This window comes from Scyliorhinus torazame, chromosome 18 (assembly GCF_047496885.1).
Source record: "Scyliorhinus torazame isolate Kashiwa2021f chromosome 18, sScyTor2.1, whole genome shotgun sequence".
Classification (NCBI taxonomy): Eukaryota; Metazoa; Chordata; class Chondrichthyes; order Carcharhiniformes; family Scyliorhinidae; genus Scyliorhinus; species Scyliorhinus torazame.
This window is the reverse complement of record NC_092724.1, coordinates 101,298,102-101,317,333: the sequence shown is the minus strand read 5'-3', so window position 1 is coordinate 101,317,333 and position 19,232 is coordinate 101,298,102. Positions and strand designations below refer to the sequence as shown.

Here is a 19,232-nt window from a genome sequence, read left to right as displayed (position 1 = left end):
TACATATAACCACTTGTGTTGATGCATGCATTGAGCACATGGAATAAAATTGACTCCTACGTTACAATAGTGACTTTGGGCTGGATTTTCAATCTAGGCTGGGAAGCTGACACCCAGATGTTGTCTGTGCCACATCTCTGACGTGGCACTAGTTTAATGTGCGTAGCCACTAAATGGATTGGCAGTGAGAGTGGGCCCAATTAACCCCTCCCATCCATACACATCCCTCCCTCCCCCTCCAGTCCCCATACCCACTGCCTAGTGGTGGAAACTGGCACCTGAAAGGCAGGTGGCACTGGACTTGCTGCCGGCTCACAGAATAAGGCAGGCTGGGAAACAGGAGACCAGTTACCTCATGGTGCAGACAAGTGACCAAACTGGTCAAGCACAAGGGGAGAGATTCTCTCAGCCCACGCTGGGCCGGAGAATCGCCGGGCCAGGCGCGAATCGCGTGACGCCGCCCCGGCGCTGGTCCGCCGATTCTCCGGAGAGGGGAGAATCAGAGTCATTGGCGCCGGCGCGGTAGAGCGGCCCCCCGGCGATTCTCCGCCCAGGATGGGCCAACCGGTCGCCAAAATAATCCGAGTCCCACCGGCGCCATTCACGTGTCGTCATACCCAGCAGGACCTTGGCATGCATGCATCTGGGAGCGACCTGGTGGGAGTGGAGGGGGGTCCGACCCCAGGGGGGGGGGGGGGCCTCCGATGTGACCCGGTCCCCGATCGGGGCCTACTGATCGGCGGGCCGGCCTCTCGGGCTGGGGGTCTCTTTTGCTCCGTGCTGGCCCCTGTAGCCCTACGCCATGTTGCGTCGGGGCCGGCGCGGAGAAGGGAGCCACTGCGCATGCGCGCATTGGCGCTGGTCGCAGTGCGCATGCACAGATCCACGGCACCCATTTGACGCCGGCATCGGCAGTTGGAGCGGCATGGGTCGCTCCTGTGCCGTGCTGGCCACCTGTAGGGGTCAGAATCGCTGCTCCTGAGGGCATGTTGATGCCGTCGTGAAACGCGATGGCATTTATGATGGTGTCAACACTTAGCCTCAGGATCAGAGAATCCTGCCCACGGTACTTGACCTCCTCTACTCAAGTAATGGCAACCTTGCGCCACCACTCAAGGTCCTCTGAATAATTCTTTCTTCCCGCACTTCAATTCACTGGCAACTTCATTATATTTCCCCGCTGTGCTCTCGATAGGTTTGCACCACACCATTTGATCTTATCCTTCACCGTTTGGCCCATCTCTCTCCAGCTTGTTAACAAGCCCCCAATTAACTGGAGGCAAGCGGGTTATCGGGTTCCCCCACCCCTTCCCTAGGCCATTACTTTGAAGATTTCAGCTTGTCCCAGAGACATTAAATGACTGACAAGCCATCGAGAAGCGTTACTTTCAAAACCGCTCCCCCTCCAAGGTAATTGCAATCTTGTCTTTTAATGTGACTGAGTCAAGACCAATAATTTTGAATGGAAAATAAAAATAGTTGGGTCGGCCCCGCTCATGTTGCTTTCCTCTAAAGTTGCTGGGCTGATGACAGGTTGTGACACAAGCAAATTGAAATGTTTCTCATGCCATAGTGGCAGCTGCCAACAAGAATACAACATCTCACTCACCTCGCCACGTACGGTCACCTCCACTGAAAAACACAAACACACCAGGTTAGAAGTATCGCACACAAAATTTGTCCAGTACTGCTACGAAGATGGAACTTGAAAACCATTCATATTAATCAAAGAGGCAAAGTTTAGTTTGGCAAGAATGCCGCATTTTCAGCTTTTCGAAATGCAGTTTTCTTATGACTTAGGAGCTGCTATAACTCTTTTGTGATAGAGGAAGCCTTAAAACAAATCTGTCAGCAATAAACTGTGAGTATGAGGAGTTCCACATGATCCAGTTCCTGAAGCAGATCATGTACTGATGTTATCCTCCAAACAGGTGGCGTGTATATTGTCCACTACAGATCTAAAGGTCGAATCCTGGGGCTGAATTTTCAGTCCGTGGCAGGGAAAGAGGTGGCCAGGTGGAGAATTTCACACTTTCGACCAGATTGCTGGCTACCCGGCTCCATTTAGCCTTTCCCCTCACCCAGGGTCATTTTTCTAAGAGGCGGGGTGGGGGCTTCATGGGTCTGTTAAGGACCACTGAAGGAGGCTGAATGGGATTTTCTAGTTGGCCTCTGGGTCCTTGCAGGCAGAGGTGGCCAGTTTAGCTGCTTAGAGGTGGCTCCTCATGGAATACCACAGTGCTCCTAGCAGGCTTCAAGGTCTTCAATGTCTACAATGGTGCAGCAGAAGCTACAGGCCATCCTGTAGAGTGTATGTCCCCCACACCCCACACAATGGTCACACAGCTACAAAGCTAATTTTTCTATTTTAAATGTCAGAAAATTGGAGAGAGAGAGAGAGCCTTCATTTGAACCACCTTCACCCTCATGTACCTGACATGGCATCCTCACACTGCGTTTAAGCTAGAAGGCTGTTGATTTGCCTTTCACCCTTGAGAACCTGCCTTTGTTAGGATATAGGACCAGACCCCAAATTTTGTTTGGATACTGGACGAGAATGCCAAACAATCGTTCTATCTGTAAAACTGTGAGTAAAGGATGCTTCACCCCTGGAGTGATGACTCTGACCAACCGGTATCTTTAATGTTAAAACAAACTTTAATTTAAACACAGACTTAACCATATTAAAGGGCTAGTTTAGCTCAGTGGCTAGATAGCTGGTTTGTGATGCAGAACACGACCAGCAGCGCGGGTTCAATTCCCGTACCAGCTTCCCCGAACAGGCGCCGGAATGTGGCGGCTGAGGGCTTTTCACAGTAACTTCATAGTTGTGACAATAAAAGCTTATTAATTATCATTATTATTAACATCAAAGAAATAGCTTTACAATGAACAGTTAAACGGTTCTTAAACAAAAAGAAAAATAATTACCATGTACAGCTGCCACTAAGTCCAACTTAGTAACCCAATTCAGTTCAAATGCCACTTATAAATAAAGGTAACAGAACAGGTTATTTGTTCAGCTGTGCAGACCTTTGGAGGGAGTTCCTTTCAAGGGCAGATCCAACACACTTTTTCTCAACCTAACAGCATTTGGCAAAACTGCTGTTCAACTTAAACTACAGCCAGACCTGGCTTCTTCAATTGATTACAGCATCTGTATTCCACTAAGTTCCATGACCTGCTTAGCTAGGACTAAACACCACTCCCTCATAAATTATCTATGCTCCAGAGAACGAGTCGATTAGCCTTTTATCTGTAACCAAGTAAGTGGTTGGAATGAATGATTACCTCACCTTTTACGACTCTTTAATTACAGCTGTAAAATCTGCCCTTAGATATTTTAAACCAGGGTTTTAAAATAACATTACTGCCACAAATATGTAACAACTTCTACATTCATCACACCTTCCATATCTTTTTTTTCATGGGATGTGAGTTTCACTGGCAATGCCAGAATTCCTAATTGCCCTTGACAGAACGAAGAGCCTGCTCTCTGTCCATTAACTGCTGACTCTGGCAAAAGTCACCCTGAATTATGGTTTTCAACACAGTGCTGTCTCCTGACCCACATTGGAATTTGATGGTGGGGTTCAGAAGATGGCAAGGAAAATCCAGCCCTTCATCTCAGCAGAAAGCATGGGAAGAAAGAAGGCCATGTGTCCCATCCATCACATTTCACCCTCAGTCTTGACCCAATCTACTCAACCATGGACTTTACTCTGCTTATTTAATCTCTGACTGAGGGACTGTTCAATATAGATATTTCCTGCTCCCTAAATGTTGTTGAGCAGGACTGTTAAATAATCATCCTCTCCCCTCCCAAGTATTCACCCCCGCCAGCTAGAAAGCAGGGACAGAATATCAAATGCTAGCTATTGCTATCGTGCGTACTCTCGTGGGCAATTTAAAAGCATGAAATCATCGTCCTTTACACAGTCTGCTGAGGGTATCTTACGTTTTTAATTTTTGTAGGTCACCTAGATATGGACCAGAGCCTGTAGCTGAACACATCAATGTCGCTCCACGTCCACATCACATGTAAAAGCTTCACTATGAAAGGGCCCTCGAGTTTCAGTTAGGATTCACCAATTAATGAAAGAACTGCACAAAAACAATCTTTTCCAAACCTCCAGGCACAAAAGCCTGGTTCAACCAACATACACACTGGTCAGAATTAGTGGTGTTTCAGGGACTGGGATGTCAGGGTTCAAATTGGGGATGGAAGGACCTTAGGTGAGGTAAATATTAAGCGCAACTTTAATTGTTGTTGGCTATCACTTCCCACCTGCACCTCTGTTCCTTGGGGCAGAGGTTGCTAAGCTGAAATCTCTGTTAGCGCTGTTCTGTGACAATCATTAAGAGGTGTATGACTTTCTGTCCTCTCCTTGTTTTCTGAAGAAGTGCTGACTGTTTGCTCTGCATCTATTCTGATGACATCCCCAGTGCACGTCATAGTCAAGTGCCACACCAAAACACTTGTGCTCAGTGGGTATCTCTGGATAAGTTAAAAAAACAAATTATGTACTGTAACTCTCTGACAACAGATAGGTGTACCACAGGGGGTGGCACTGTGGTTAGCAGTGCTGCCTCACAGCTCCAGGGACCCGGGTTCGATTCCGACCTTGGATGACTGTCTTTGTGGAATTTGCACATTCTCCCCGTGTCTGCGTGGCTTTCCTCCAGGTGCTCCAGTTTCTTCCCACAGTCCAAAGATGTGCAGTTTAGGTGGATTGGCCATGCTAAATTGCCCCTCAGGTGTCCAAAGGATAGGTGGGGTTAAGGTGTTATGGGGATGGGGTGGGGGATTGGGCCTAGGTAGGCTGCTCTTTCAAAAGGTCGCTGCAGACTTGATAGGCCAAATAGCCTCCTCCTGCACGGTAGGGATTCTATAATTCTAAAGGAGTATCAAAATGTCAATGCCAATTGAGTTCAGTAAAAAGCACTCTTGTTTGAGTCAGAAGGTTGCAGATCAAAGCCAATTCCAGGACTTCAGCAAATAAGCTGGACACCTGACGCTGTATTATCAGAGGTGTAACTTTTTAATAATAATAATCTTTATTGTCACAAGTAGGCTTACATTAACACTGCAATGAAGTTACTGTGATGAATGAGACACTAAATGAAATATTAGTGAGATGTTAAAACCATCCATTCAGGTGGACGCAAAAGATTCCATCAGATTTTTTGAACTGGAGCAACAGATTCTAGGGAATAAAAGCAAAATACTGCGAATGCTGGAAATCTGAAATAAACCAGAAAATGCGAGATAAACCTAGCAGTTCTGGCAGCATCTCTGGAGAGAAAAACAAGAATCAAAGTTCTGGATCTGAATAGCCCTTCTACAGAGCATCTTCCAGTGTACTGAGCAACTACCACCCCCAGCAATACCAAATTAACTGGTCATTCATCCTCTTGCTATTTGCTGTACTTAATGTGTGTAACTCTGTGGCCACATTTGTTTATGAAGTATGTGCTTCTAACTTAAATTAATTGGCCCAAGATGTCCTGGGAATGCGAAAGGCGGCATTTTGGCCTCTTGTGCATCTCCCAGTTCCTTAACCCTATTTTTGGTGACCATGGCCTAATATCTGGAAATCCATCCCTAAACCTTTCCACCTCTTTTGCCTTCTTTACAATACTCCTTAAAACCCACGGATGGGATTTTCCGGCCCTGCCTGCCACTGGGATCATCTGGTCACGCCGAAAGACAATGGAATTTCAGGCTGGGCCATCGAATATTCCACGGCGACTCCCACCATGACGGGGCTGGAAAATCCGGGCCTATCCCTTTGGTCAAGCGTTTGTTCACCTGTGCTGACGTTTCCTTCTTTGGGTCAATGTAAAATTTTGCTTGAGTTTGCTCCTGTGAAGTATAGCGAGTACCTGCAGTGCATCGTGTAGATGATACACACGGCTGCTACTGTTCATTGGTGGTGGATGGTTTGAATGTTTGTGGAAGGGGGAGCAATCACGGCAGCTGTTTTATCCTGGATGGTGTTCAGCTTCTTGAGTGTTGTTGGAGTTGCACTCATCCAGGTAAGGGGAGACAATTACATTACACTCCTGACTTGTGCCTTGTAGATCTTGGACAGGCTTTGGGCAGTCAAGAAGTGAGTTACTCGACGCAGGATTCCTAGCATTTGGCGTGCTCTGGTAGTCACATTACTTATATAGCTAGTTGTGATGAATGTAGGAATTTCAGATTATATGCATTTGATGCAATAAGGGTTAAACATCTAGGGTTACTGTGTGTATGATTGCTGCATTAGTGTTTTTAAAAATCCTGGTTTGCGAGACAGCTAGGCTTTTTGGGAGCCAGAGGTGCAATTGAAGCACCGTAAAAGATTGGGCTAATGGATTTGTGTTGGGATTAAGAGGGTTCCCTGGGGAGTAAATAGTTGAAGACATTTTGTTTCAGCTTGGTAGGATGATGTAACTAATAGGAAGAGACAAGGGCTGAAGCAGTGAGATGTTGATGTTTCAGTTTGGGTTTACATTGGGATGTGAACAGAGTCAAGCATCTGCTCTCAATACAGCTCAGTCACAGATCTATCTGTGGACATATTAGTAGTTTCTTTCCAAACAGTTCAGTTCGTGTTGTGGCTGGAAGGCAAGCAGAAACAAGTTAAGAGCAGTTTCTGAAGAAATACAGCCAGGCAGATCCTGATAGGGTTGGGTGACTTTCTTTAAAGCAGTCAAAAGATCTCTATCTCAAAGTGGAGTATCCAAACATCTCTGTACAGCAAGTATTCCTGGGAGCTAACTGTATTTAATAGTGGATTGAGACTTGAGATGGTTAAGGGTTAAGCAATTAAGGGTTATTGTATCACTGTATTGATTAGCTTTATTTAAGGGGTAATTGTTTTTTTAAATATAAATTTAAAGTACCCAATTCATTGTTTTCAATTAAGGGGCAATTTTGTGTGGCCAATCCACCTACCATGCACATCTTAGGGTTGTGGGGGTAAGACCCACGTGGACATGGGGAGAATGTGTAAACCCCACACGGACAGTGACCCAGAATCACACCCAGGTCCTTGACGCCATGAGGCAGCAGTGCTAACCACTGCACCACCGTGTCACCCTTTTAAGGGGTAATTGTAAGTTATTTTCTTGAGTGATGTTCAAGATATTTTAAAACTGTGTTAGTAATAAAGTTTGTTTCAATATGCCACATTCCTATTTTACATGATATCACTCCTGGAGTGAGGTATCCTATCCTCACAGTCTTAAAAAAATTAAAATAAAATGTTGCATTCTCAGTCCAGTATCCGAGCCACTGTTGGGGTCTGGTTCGGAACATAGTCCAATTCAGTTTCTGGTCAATGGTAACCCCCAGGATGTTAATAGTGGGGGGATGCAGCAATGGTAATATCATTGAATGTCAAGAAGCAATGGCTAGATCCTCTGTTGTTGGAGATAGTCATTGCCTGGCACTTGCGTGGCGCAAAAGTTACTTGTCGCTGGTCAGTCCAAGCCTGGATACTGTCCAAGTCTTGCTGCATTTGCACATGGACAGCTTCCAGTATCTGAGAAGTCACGAATGGTGCTGAACATTGTGCAGTCATCAGCGAACATTCCCACTTCTGACTTTTATGATGGAAGGAAGGTCATTGATGAAGCAGCTGAAAGTGGTTGGGCCGAGGATACGAACTAGAGGAAATGTAAGTTGTTGTTGTGAAAGTATAAGTTCATTGTTCTTTTATAATATGCAAAATAAATGAAGAGTAGAGATGAAGGCCAGAATTTTGCATTGCTGGGGTGGGTGCGCGCCTGACCTGGAAGCATGTGAAATTGTGCGAAATGATGTTGGGAGCATGTCCCGACACCATAGTATACTCACGCAACATTCTGGTCAGTGGACGCAAGCGAGAGTCGGAAGCGGCCCACCAACAATCAAGCAGGCAATTTAACTCATTGAGGGTTAAAGTGCAATTCTACGTGGCCCATCTGTTTTTACAGTTGGTGGGTGATCCGACTGTCCAGGCGACCTTTACGCTTCAGCTACAAACTCGATCCAGGGCTGGGATGAACTGTCGGGGGGACTGCGGTTTATGTTTTCATGTGCTTCCTAACACTCTTCGCATAGTTTTTTTGACGCTCTGTATTTGTACAGCTCAGTAGCTCCCTGAGACAACTCCGCAATTGCTGCACACCCCCTCCCACTCCCCCACTCCCCGATGGAACACATTAAGAGCCTGGGTCCGTACTCTGCTTTTTCTCAGCGCCCGTTCTCCCGGCAGCGGACATCTTTTCCTAGTACACGTTTCACACTGTGGCCAGAATTCTCCAGTCATTGGCATTCTCTTATCACACTGGCAGTCCACCCCCGCCCATGGGTTTTCCGGTAGCATAGGGTGATTCAACGGGAAATACCATTGACAAGCAGCGGGCAGATCGAATTCCGCCGCCAAAGAATGGCTCAGTTCCGCGTGGCTGGGGGACTGGGGAGTCCAATCCTGCCTTCCGTTAATTGGCCAGCCAGTGTGAAATCACATTCTGGGGCCAACTGCGGCCCAAAGTGCGTTTTGCACCCACTTCCGGGTCCGCCAACTACACTCGTCTCACGGATTAAAAATTCAGGCTGACTTTGCACATTTGGTCACATAAAATAAACCTGTGTTCAATGGTCCACCCTACAATATTTCTGTTGGCCTTGACGTGTGACCTTATCTTGTGTAAAAGAGCGATTTTCAGTTGGTGCTATTCAAACACAGTTTATCCACAATACCAAAAGAAAACAACAAATCATTGCGTCAGATGTGGGACATTTCTGATACTGCTGATGAATATTGATAAAGCATTGAGCATTACTCATCATGTAGTTTAGGAGGGCCTGCATGAGGTCAGCCTATCTTTCATCTCACACAGGCCTATAGTAACCTTTCTGCACCACCTGCCTCTGGGCCTTAATAATGGGCTTTTCAAGCTACGGGGTTTCACCCTCAATAGAATTCAACATAGTTTCCTTTCTGCTTTCGTTCCACAGAATGGAAAAAAAAAATCCTGCTATCCAAAGACCTAATTGAAAGGCCTTTTGAAAACTATAGACCTGAACGTCTATTTGAATCTCTGGTTCAACAGTTGTTTTTCCCTTCTCTCCTTTCACGCCCTCCCCGCCCCTTGTGTGGAAAGTGTTTCACCTTCTGAGTGTGAGGAATCATGAAAGAGCCACTTACAAATCAATGGTGGCATATAGAACAGAACCAGAACAGAACCCAAATTAAGTTTGCAGGTAACAACTCCGGCAAGGTCCTGCATGATGTGTCATGCAGAAGCAACCAAACTTAGCTGTACTAAACTGCAGACGTGAACTTTATTCGGTTTTGAGAAAGTCTGCTCTCCAGGGCACAGTAAGCAACTCGACTAATAGGGGTTTACGAGGCACTGGTGTTACTATGTATCACATTCCCTTTGGTCACATTTTTACAGCAACAAGCAGTATGTCCATCACCGACCTTTGTAGTTATGACCATGGCCATTAGGATTGTTGCATTTTCCATAGATTCTTTTGTTTTCTTCAGCATTCAAGCAGTTGCTAGAAAATAAGTTGCAAATGGGTAATCGGATTCTCAAAACAAGTATTCTAAATATCATGCTGGACACATTGTATTGATTATACATCTGTACACATTGATGTACTATGCATCTTCCCATCTCAAATCTGGGCAAATTGTCTTGCAGTTAACCCCTTGTTGGAAGCGGAAATCAAAGGTTATCGGGGGCAGATGGAGAATGTGGAACTCAACATGGACATGATCGCATTGAATGACGGGTCAGGCACGATGTGCCAAGATGTCTGCCCATATTTTGTATTTTCTTATGAGTAGAGTAAGCATTTTGGGATGTCCTGACAGCATGAGAAATGTAACTTCTTCCCTTTATGTGTGTTGCCTTGTTGGTAACAAACACTATAGATTATGGGTTTGAAGCTTCCTGTGTTGTAGTGATGCATGAGGCAGACAAAGCACATTTGATGTCTGTTTCCATAGCTACACCAGCCTGTCACCAGAGGCTGTAGTTTGAGGGGTGCCACTGTGCAGAAAACATGACTGACCAGCAGACTCTCCTCCAGGCATATTAGAAGATGTATCTTCACACAATATCCAACCTGACTGGCCATGCTCGGAATGCAGTATCCATGGTCAGTAAAGTCCGGGAGTGCGACTGAGACCCAGAACCTTTGCCTCAGAGGCAGGGATACCACCCACGACATCACCTATGCACTGTATGAGGATTGGGAATAAAAACACATTTGTTCAACAAGGCTCCAGGTTAATCCATGTTAATGTCTGGATATTAAAATAGTAGACCTTTGCATCACTATCGCATTCATTTATAAATGAATCACCTGAGAATATGGCTAGTGCCATGTTTCAATTTCAGAGGCTGCCTTTGATAGTCAGTCCCTTGCTACAACAATTCAGAACTCCTGTAAGTAGTCTGAGGTTCTTCTGTTCAGGACTGGGCCTGGGCTTCTCAATATCTAACTGCAGCAAAGTCTAACCCAGGGTGTAACAATGTGTCCTGAAAAAGGATATGGTGTCTTTTCCATGTGCCCTCATGAGAGCCTATTCGTTTTGAAAGTGGATAGAAACGCTTGGTGAGATGAAAGGTTTCTAAACTATTGAAGTTGTTTTAGTTCACAGGTAGTAAATGATTGTGCAGATCAACAGTCAAAGTACATTCCACTGAATTGGCCCAAACTGAACTTATTTGCAGACAAATAAGGAAAACATCATCAAACAAAAGCTGTTCCTGTCATGGGCTGATTTATTTGCTTTTGATATTTCTTCCCGACTGTGCTGGTGCCTCGCTATAATGCAGTGTGCTAAGCACAGAACTCAGTACAATATCAGCCCATCTTGAACCCAAGAATTTTAATTCTGAAAATGCTGCCAAAAGCCTCAACCCTCCCCCACTCTGACGATGAACGAAAATAAATAGAAAGGGTGCAATTGCTCAGATTCACCAGGATGCAGCCTGGGCTGGAGCGTTTCAGCTATGAAGCGAGGCTGGATAGGCTGCGGCTGTTTTCCTTTGAGCAGAGAAGGCTGCGGTGGAACCTGATCGAGGTGTAGAGAAAGAATTATGAAGGACATAGATTGAGTAGAAAGGAAAAAACCCATTCCCCTTAGTAGAGGGGTCAATAACCATGGAGCGTAGATTTAAGGTCAAGGGCAGGAGATTTAGAGGGGATTTCAGGAAAACCTTTTGTACTGATCTCTGTATGTGCATGTACATAAGGGGTTAATGTGTAATCATTAGCACCAGATGATCACTAGAGGGCCGAACCAACAGGGGTATAAAAGAAACCACATTGGGTCTCTCTCGCTCTCTTTTGGATGGACTGTGACCAGGACAGGAGCGAGTATCAGATTAGCTCAGATGGTTAGTGTAGTTAAGCATAGTTACTGTAGTTAGATCTTGTTAACCTTATCACTAGTATCAATGTTAAAGTATAGAACTCACACAATTATTGTTATAGTTACTCAATAAACCTTTTGTTACTACTGGACGAGTTTGAGTCTTCTTCATCAAGATTCAGAAGACCTCATCAGTAACCAAGGTTTGAGTAACACATATTACACTCCGTAGTATATCAAAACACACAGAGAAGTGTAATAAAAGATAATACAGGAGCGTAATAAAGACCTTTGTCACCCAGAAGATGGTAGGAATCTGGAACTCACTGCCTGAAGGTGTCGTAAAGGGGGGGAACTCTCACAGCATTTAAGATGCATTTATATGAGCACTTGAAACACCATAGCTCACAAGGCTATGGACCAAGTGCTGGAAAATGGGATTAGACTGGATAGCTGCTTGATGGCCTGTGCAGACACAATGGGCTAACAGAGAACATAGAAGATACAATGCAGATGGAGGGCATTCGGCCAATCATAATTCGGCCATTCGGCTAAAGGGCCTCTTTCTGTGCTGTAAAACTCTATGACTCTACGACACTAAAAGCAGGCTTTGAATTATTATAGGGCCTGCTTTATTCATTTATTCTGGATCATGTGGACTGGAAACTACAGAAATGTACGCAACAATGACCCTGCGCAAATGATCAAGACTGAGTACTAGGCATCAGCTATGAAATTACACAATCTTCAGATATGGACCATGTAGTCCATGTTCTAACAGGGTCATGGTATATTCCTCATTCATCAACCTCCTGTACTTCCACAAGCATTAATTCTGCCACAGTCTCTTGCTCAGAAGTCCCTGGTCCAAACGTCCTTTTCATTCAAAGCAAGTCTACAGTCCCTTCCCCAGCAGTTTACCATGAGGCGGCACCTCATCCCTTGCCCATAGGAACATATACAACATCGCCATTATGTCCAATGTCCAAACAAAATGAGATGATACATGGCTGTGACATCCCTGGGCATCCTGTGTTATTAACTATTCTCAGCCACGTCCCTTTGAAACGTGGACAAATTCACTTCGTTTTGAAACACTGCACTGAAATCAAACAACCTCTCTTTTCAAGATTGTACAAGCACTTGACAAACTCTCTTCCACAGGCAATAATTCACCGATAACTGATTGGACGTTTTGGAGAATTTAGACTTTATGTCTGCAAAGAGGCAAGCAAGGTTAATCACAGCTCTATCCGGACCAGCAGATTGATGCATTGCCCGTGTCATGTTACAACGTTCCAGTTGATATTAAAAATGGTTCTGATACTGAAGTCAGCAGCAACTAGTCATCACACTTACACTTCACCACAAACTCACTGTGGGTTTTTGCACCAGACTTTGCAGAAATTCAAAACATGAAGTGGCTCAAGGGCATCATGGACCTGTGCGAACAGGACAAACAATTCTGAACCAATCATAATGAAGAATCCCTATTGAGCCAGCAAGTACACGCTTGAACAGTCAAATCATATGCAAAAAATGAAATAAAGAGAAGGAAAGAAAGGTCAGATTGAGAGAGATAGATAAAAGGGGAAAAAGTAAAAATAAAATGTAATTTAATTTTTAAAAATGTGCAGCAGCAATTTAATCTGGAGGAATCAGACATCACATTTGTAAAGTATGAAGTTTCAGTGCCAGAGAGGATACTTGGAATGACCTGAGATTTCTCATGCCATTAAAAATTCAAATACAGATGAATGATCAAGCCTATTTTGTAGGGAATGCAACTTCATGTCATTGCAAGCAATTTGCTACTACGTATCTCGATGAGATACTGGTTTAGCAAAGCTTTGAAGGGGAAGGGCAAGTTGGTCACCAACTCCGTGATTACCGAATTTAACTGGTGTCATTCCCTGTACAGGCATGAAGATATTACATAAGAATATAAGAACAGGAGTAGGCAATTCCGTACCTCGAGCCTGCTCCGCCATTCAATACGATCATGGCTGATACCCTCTTGGCCTCATTTCCACTTTTGTAACCATTCTCCATCACCCTTCAACCCATGACTAATTAAGTATCTGTCTATCTCCTCCTTAAATTTACTCAATGTCCCGTCAATCACTGCACTCTGGGGTAGTGAATTCGACAGATTCATGTCCCTTTGAGAGAAGGAATTTCTCCTCAACTCAGTTTTAAATCTGCTACCCCTTATCTTGAAACTATGACCTCTCATTCTGATTGCCCCACATAATCAAAGTGGAAGTGGGAAGGTGGTGGGGAACTCGCCCCTTCCCCCTGGCAAGCACACAATGAGGGAGGGCAAAAGATTCCATCCATTGTGTTTTTTATTACTTCTAAAATAAAATATTTTTTCTTGTCATTAAGTCTGCTCATCCCTGGTCTAGGCCCGAAGCACTGGAATTCCCCAAACCTCTCCACCTCACTGCCTCTTATTTCTTCATTTAATTCACTTCTTAAAACAGTGCAAGCTTTTGTTCATCTGTCCCAATATCTTCTTACATTACTCATTCTTGTTTCTTTAATAATGCTCCTGTGAAGTGCTTTGGGATATTTTATGAAGGGCGGGTTCCGAAGGGCGGGATTCTCTGTCCGTTCACGGCAGCGGGAATCTCCCATTTGTCCGAGCGCCAAATTCTTGTCGTCGCTGGCAGTGGTAGCGGGGTGGACTCACAACGGAGAATCCCGGCCTATGTTAAAAGTGCTATTTAAAATCGAAGCTGCGGTTGAGAGAGTCAAAGTGCAGAGTTTCAATGTAAAACGATGTGTCAGAATGTTACTTAGGAGGTATCTAAGATGTTATCGCATGTAAGGGCTGGATTTACCAGTATACAGATTAAAAGAGAAAGATTGGATCAGTTTCAGACAAGCCCAGTGTATTACAGGTAAAACGGATGAGTTAAGTGCGAGGGTTGACACTTGGAATTGTGATATTGTAGCTATCAAGGATACATGGTTGAGGGAGGGGTAGGATTGGCAGCTTAACGTCCCGGGATACAGAATCTTCAGGAGGGACAGGGGAGGGGCAAAAGAGGGGGAGGCATTGCACTATTAGTGAAGCAGTCATTGTGTTAAGGGCTTAGATGGAGCAGAGTTCATAAAATGTACACAAGAGAACTTTTTAGCTCAACATGGGGAGGGTCCAACAAGGGATGGTACAGTGCTGGACCTAATTCTGGGGAATGAAGCCGGACAGGTGGTTGATGTGATGTGAATGTAGGGAGCATTTTAGTGACATCGACCACAACATGGTGCAACTTAAGTTTGTATAGACAAGGAAATAGACAAATTGCAGAAAAAGGTCTTGGATTGGGGAAGAGCAGACTTTGTTCCGAGGTACATTGGAACAAGTTACTGGGAGGGAGATCTACAGAAGAACAGTGGGGCATGTTGAAAGAGGAAACGGGGAGGGTACAGTCCCAACAAGTTTCCTCTAGGATAATAGGAAAGAGTAACAAGCCCAGGGAACCATGGATGACCAGAGAAATTCAGGATACAATGAGAAGGAGACAGGCTTTTAATAGGTCTAAGGGTAGAAAAACAACAGGGCATTCGTGGAGTACAGAAAGTGCAGGATGGAGCTTAAGAAAGCAATTAGAAGAGCAAAGAGGGGATATGAGAAATCTCTCGCTGGTAAAAGTAAAGAAAATGTCAAGCTAGAATAAGTGTAGCCGAAGTGGATTTTCACAGTAACTTCATTGCAGTGTTAATGTGAGCCTACGTGTGAATAAAGATTATTTTTATTATTATTATAAGTATATCAATGGGAAGAGGATGATTAGGGAAAACATAGGGCCCATTAGGGACCAAGGGGGGAATCTGTGGGTGAAGCCAGAGGACATTGGTAGGGTGTTAAATTAATATTTCACATCTATCTTCACCCAAGAGAATGAGGGGGCAGATATTGTTGCCAATTTAGTGGAATACTACAATAATGTTGCTCTTTAGAGTCGCCAATATGATACTGAGGCCCTTTTTATGATATGATGTTAAGTCCCAACAGCGTCACCAATACTGTGGGTGTTTCTATTTCTCTTACTGAACCACAAGGCTTTCCCGTATATCTGTCAAATGACCACACAACCAGTTAGTCAGTTCAAGTTCAAAGATGGTTTATTTACACACAAGGGTTACTTCGACATGCAAGCACAATATACTACAAGTTAAACTGCACCTATCAACTACAATAACCTATACTTAACTTCAGGCGACCGGCACTGTGCAAGTGGATAAGGCCTTTATCTTGATCGCGTGACTGGTTTGAAGAAGTGGCTCTGTCTCTGTTGGGCTCATCCGTCAGGTAGCGATCGTTGGTCTTGAACTTGGCCGTCTGGTCGTTATGCTGCAGTTGGGATGGCACAGGCCGGATTCAAAGGAGGCTGGCACAGGCCAGGTCCAAAAGAGACAGAACACATGGCTGTGTCCCTTTTTAACCTTCCAAGTTTCGCGCTCTTTGGGGTGGTCCTTAATCTTGGTCTCAGTAATTCAACAGGCTTCGATCACTGCCTTCGATTTCGGCCAATAAAGGGGCGGGTGCCTTGGTGGCTGGGCGGGTCCTTAGCGGTCATTGACCTTGGCAGTTTGGCTCTCTGAGTAAAGGGAGTGGCGTCGATCAGTCTGTGGCTGTATCGGTTTCTTGAGTGCAGTCCTATTGTTCTGGGGAAATGGCCCATTAGAATGCAAACGAGCGGGAGGTTTCGTTCAGGTCTAGCTACCTGCGTTTCAAATACACAGAAGCTCTGTATCTAACTGAGTCCTGGCTTGGCCATAATTCCCATGGTCCTTTGCAGGTGGCCATTTCAGGTGGCTACAATATGGAACTCGGGGAGAGAGACTGTGAGGTTTTGAGCAAGTTGTCATAGGGAGGGACAAGGTATTGGAGGTGTTAAAAGTGGAGAAATCTCCAGGTTCGGAATTGTGTCCCAGGTTGCTGTGGGAGGCAAGGGAGGGGATTGCAGGGGCCTTGATCCAAATTTTTTTTTCTTCTCTAGCCAAGAGAGGACTGGAGAATCGCGAATGTGGTCCCACTATTAAGAAAATAGTTAAGCCAGGAAACTACAGACCTGAGAGTCTCAGGTCAGTGGTGGGGAAACTAATGGAGAAAATTCTGAAGGAGAGAATCTATCTCCATTTGGAGAGACAAGGTTTGAACAGGATTGGTTAGCATGCCTTTGTCAGAGGGAGATCATGCCTAACAAATTTGATTGAATTTTTTGAGCATGTGACCTGGTGTGTAGATGAGGGTAGTGCAGTTGATGTAGTTTACATGGATTTCAGCAAAGCATTTGACAAGGTCCCACATGGGAGCCTTATAGTGAAGACAAATGCACATGGGATATAGGGGAACTTGATAAGGTGGATTTAAAGCTGGCAGAACTGTAGGAGACAGAGGGTGATGTCAGATGGCTGCTTCAGTAACAGGTATCCAGTGGCGTACCACAGGGATTTGTGCTGGCTCCCCTATTATTTGCCATTTATATAAATAACTTAGACGACTATGTGGTGGGGGTTGGATCAGTACATTTGTAGGTGACACAAAGATAGGGTGATTAACAGTGAGGTTGAGAGTTGGGTTACTGGAAAATATAGACGGGATGGTCAAATGGGCAGAAAAGTGACAGATGGAAATTAATCCTGAAAATTGTGAGGTGTTACTCTTTGGAAGGAGCAATTTGACAAGGAAATATTCAACGATTGGCACCACGCTGGGAAGTCCTAAGGAATAAAGAGACCTTGGCGTGTTTGTAAATAGATCTCTGAAGGCAGAAGGGCAGGTTAATAGGGTGGTGAAAAAGGCATACGGTACAATTGCCTTTATCAATCGTGGCACAGATTACAAAAGCAAGGAAGTCATGTTGAAGTTATATAGAACATTGGTGAGACCACAGCTGGAATACTGTGTGCAGTTCTGGTCGCCACATTGTAAGAAGGGTGTGATTGCACTGGAGCGGGTGCAGAGGCGTTTCACCAGGATGTTTCCCGAGATGGAACATTTAAGTTATGAAGAGGTTGGATGGACCTGGGTTGTTTTCGCTGGAGCAGAGAAGACTGAGTGGGCGAATTGATTGAGGTGCTTAAGGTTATGAGAGGCATGGACAGGGAACAGCTGTTTCCCTTAGTTGAAAGGTTGGTTATGAGGGGACACACGTTCAAGGTGAGGGGTAACAGGTTCAGGGAGGGGGGGGGGGATTTGAGGAAAACCTTTTTTACCCTGAGGGTGGTGATGGTCTGGAATGCACAACCTGAGAGGGTGATAGAGGCGATAGAGGTACTGTAAAAAGTACCTGGATGAGCACTTGGCACATAACATTCAAGGCTATGGGCCAAGTGCGAGCAAATGGAATTAGGATTGGCAGATCAGATGCCTTTCATGCGGTGGTGCAAACTGAATGGGCTGAAGGGCCTTTTCTGCACTGTATTTTTCTGTGATTTAAGATTTAGATGAGCACTTGAAATACCATTGCGGGCGGCATGATGGCACAGTGGTTAGCACTGCTGCCTACAGTTGGGGGGGGCGGAATCCCAGGTTAGTCGGTAAATCCCTCCCTATAACTGATGAGGCAGCGACAAAATAGATCACATGACAGGACGGTATAAGTTCTTCCCTGGAGCGCCTGCACAGCTGCTCAGCTGGTGAATAAACTCCTCTTTGATACAAGTCCTTGTTGTCAGTGTTTCGGGAACACGATAGATCGACCATGACTAATTCAAATTATTATCTATCCCCGCTGCACTGTCCCTACAGTAAGCTCGTTGTTAATGGGTGTTCACTCTCTGTGATCCACTACAATGAAGTGGGACTAGTGTGTGAACACTTAGTGAGAAAATCAATCTTTTGTTCTGATCTTGGTGAGGCTGAATTCAAGGGATTTGAAAGAAGTTTCCAACTGAAAGCAGCAACCTGCACGCAAGCTCTGTGCAGAGTGTCTCTGGGACTTGTAGTCTTTTCTTCATCCTCCCAGTTCAGTTTACACAGTGGAGAGATCCTAAAATGCGATCAATCCGCGCATCTTGGAATAGGGATAACTGGGCTGGTAACTCCTTTTCAATGTTTAATCACATCCTGCTCCTGAATATTATTCACCCGTTTTCCTCCTCTCGGTGACACCATTCCAGATGCCGAAAAGGCGGCAATATTTAAGGTGCTGTGAGCCCCCCCCCCCCCCCCCCACCGTAGCGATCAGTTCATTTACCTGTGCAGTTGGTGAGCGGCGCTGAAACTCTCCACTCGCGTAACCATCACCATCCTGCTGGCTTTGACCGGCGCCTGCAGCTCTCTCCCCTCCATGCGTTCAGCTCAAACGTCCTCTCTCTCCTACTTCCCGTTGGAAGCAGCCTGGGCTTGCAAGGGTTAAGGGGCTGGACATCGTATCCACGGACAACGAAGCAAGTCAACGTTGCATTCACAACTCTCGACAATCTTGATCTCTCCAAACCAGCATTTGTGGATTCGACACTGTCACGCTATTTAAAGCTATTTATTGCTTGTACTTTGCTTTGTGAAAGACAATTTGAAAATAGATGGAAACAAATTACGGAAAATGTATATATACTCAGCAATAGTCAAATACAAAACCAAAAAAAGTTCAGGTGTATGCTAAATTCGATTTGGTATGTTCCTGGAGATATGATCACATGATATTTGACCATTTTTGTAAATATTGTTGCATTTACCTTGGTTGAGTTTTCAAGTACCAACTACAATCATAGAACCCCTACAATGCAGAAGGAGGCCATTCGGTCCATCTAGTCTGCAACGGCCCCCTTAAAGCGCACCCCTCCTAGGCCCACTTGCCCACAACCCTGTAACCCGACCTCATCTGCACATCTTTTGAACACTTA

The 19,232-nt window shown here is 45.0% G+C and overlaps 1 protein-coding gene across 2 annotated transcripts in view; it reads right to left on the bottom strand.

Moving 5' to 3' along the window:
• Positions 1–18,741, bottom strand: part of pts (6-pyruvoyltetrahydropterin synthase) — a 46,541-nt gene extending 27,800 nt beyond the window's left edge. For both annotated transcript variants that reach the window (XM_072483084.1, XM_072483083.1), the window contains exons 1-3: positions 18,584–18,741; positions 9,462–9,541; positions 1,610–1,632 (exon numbers count right to left, since the gene is read on the bottom strand). In XM_072483084.1, coding sequence (XP_072339185.1) covers positions 1,610–1,632; positions 9,462–9,541; positions 18,584–18,678 — 198 coding nt within the window. In that variant the 5' untranslated portion in view covers positions 18,679–18,741. The remainder of the gene's footprint in view (positions 1–1,609; positions 1,633–9,461; positions 9,542–18,583) is intronic.
• Positions 18,742–19,232: the final 491 nt, after the last annotated feature.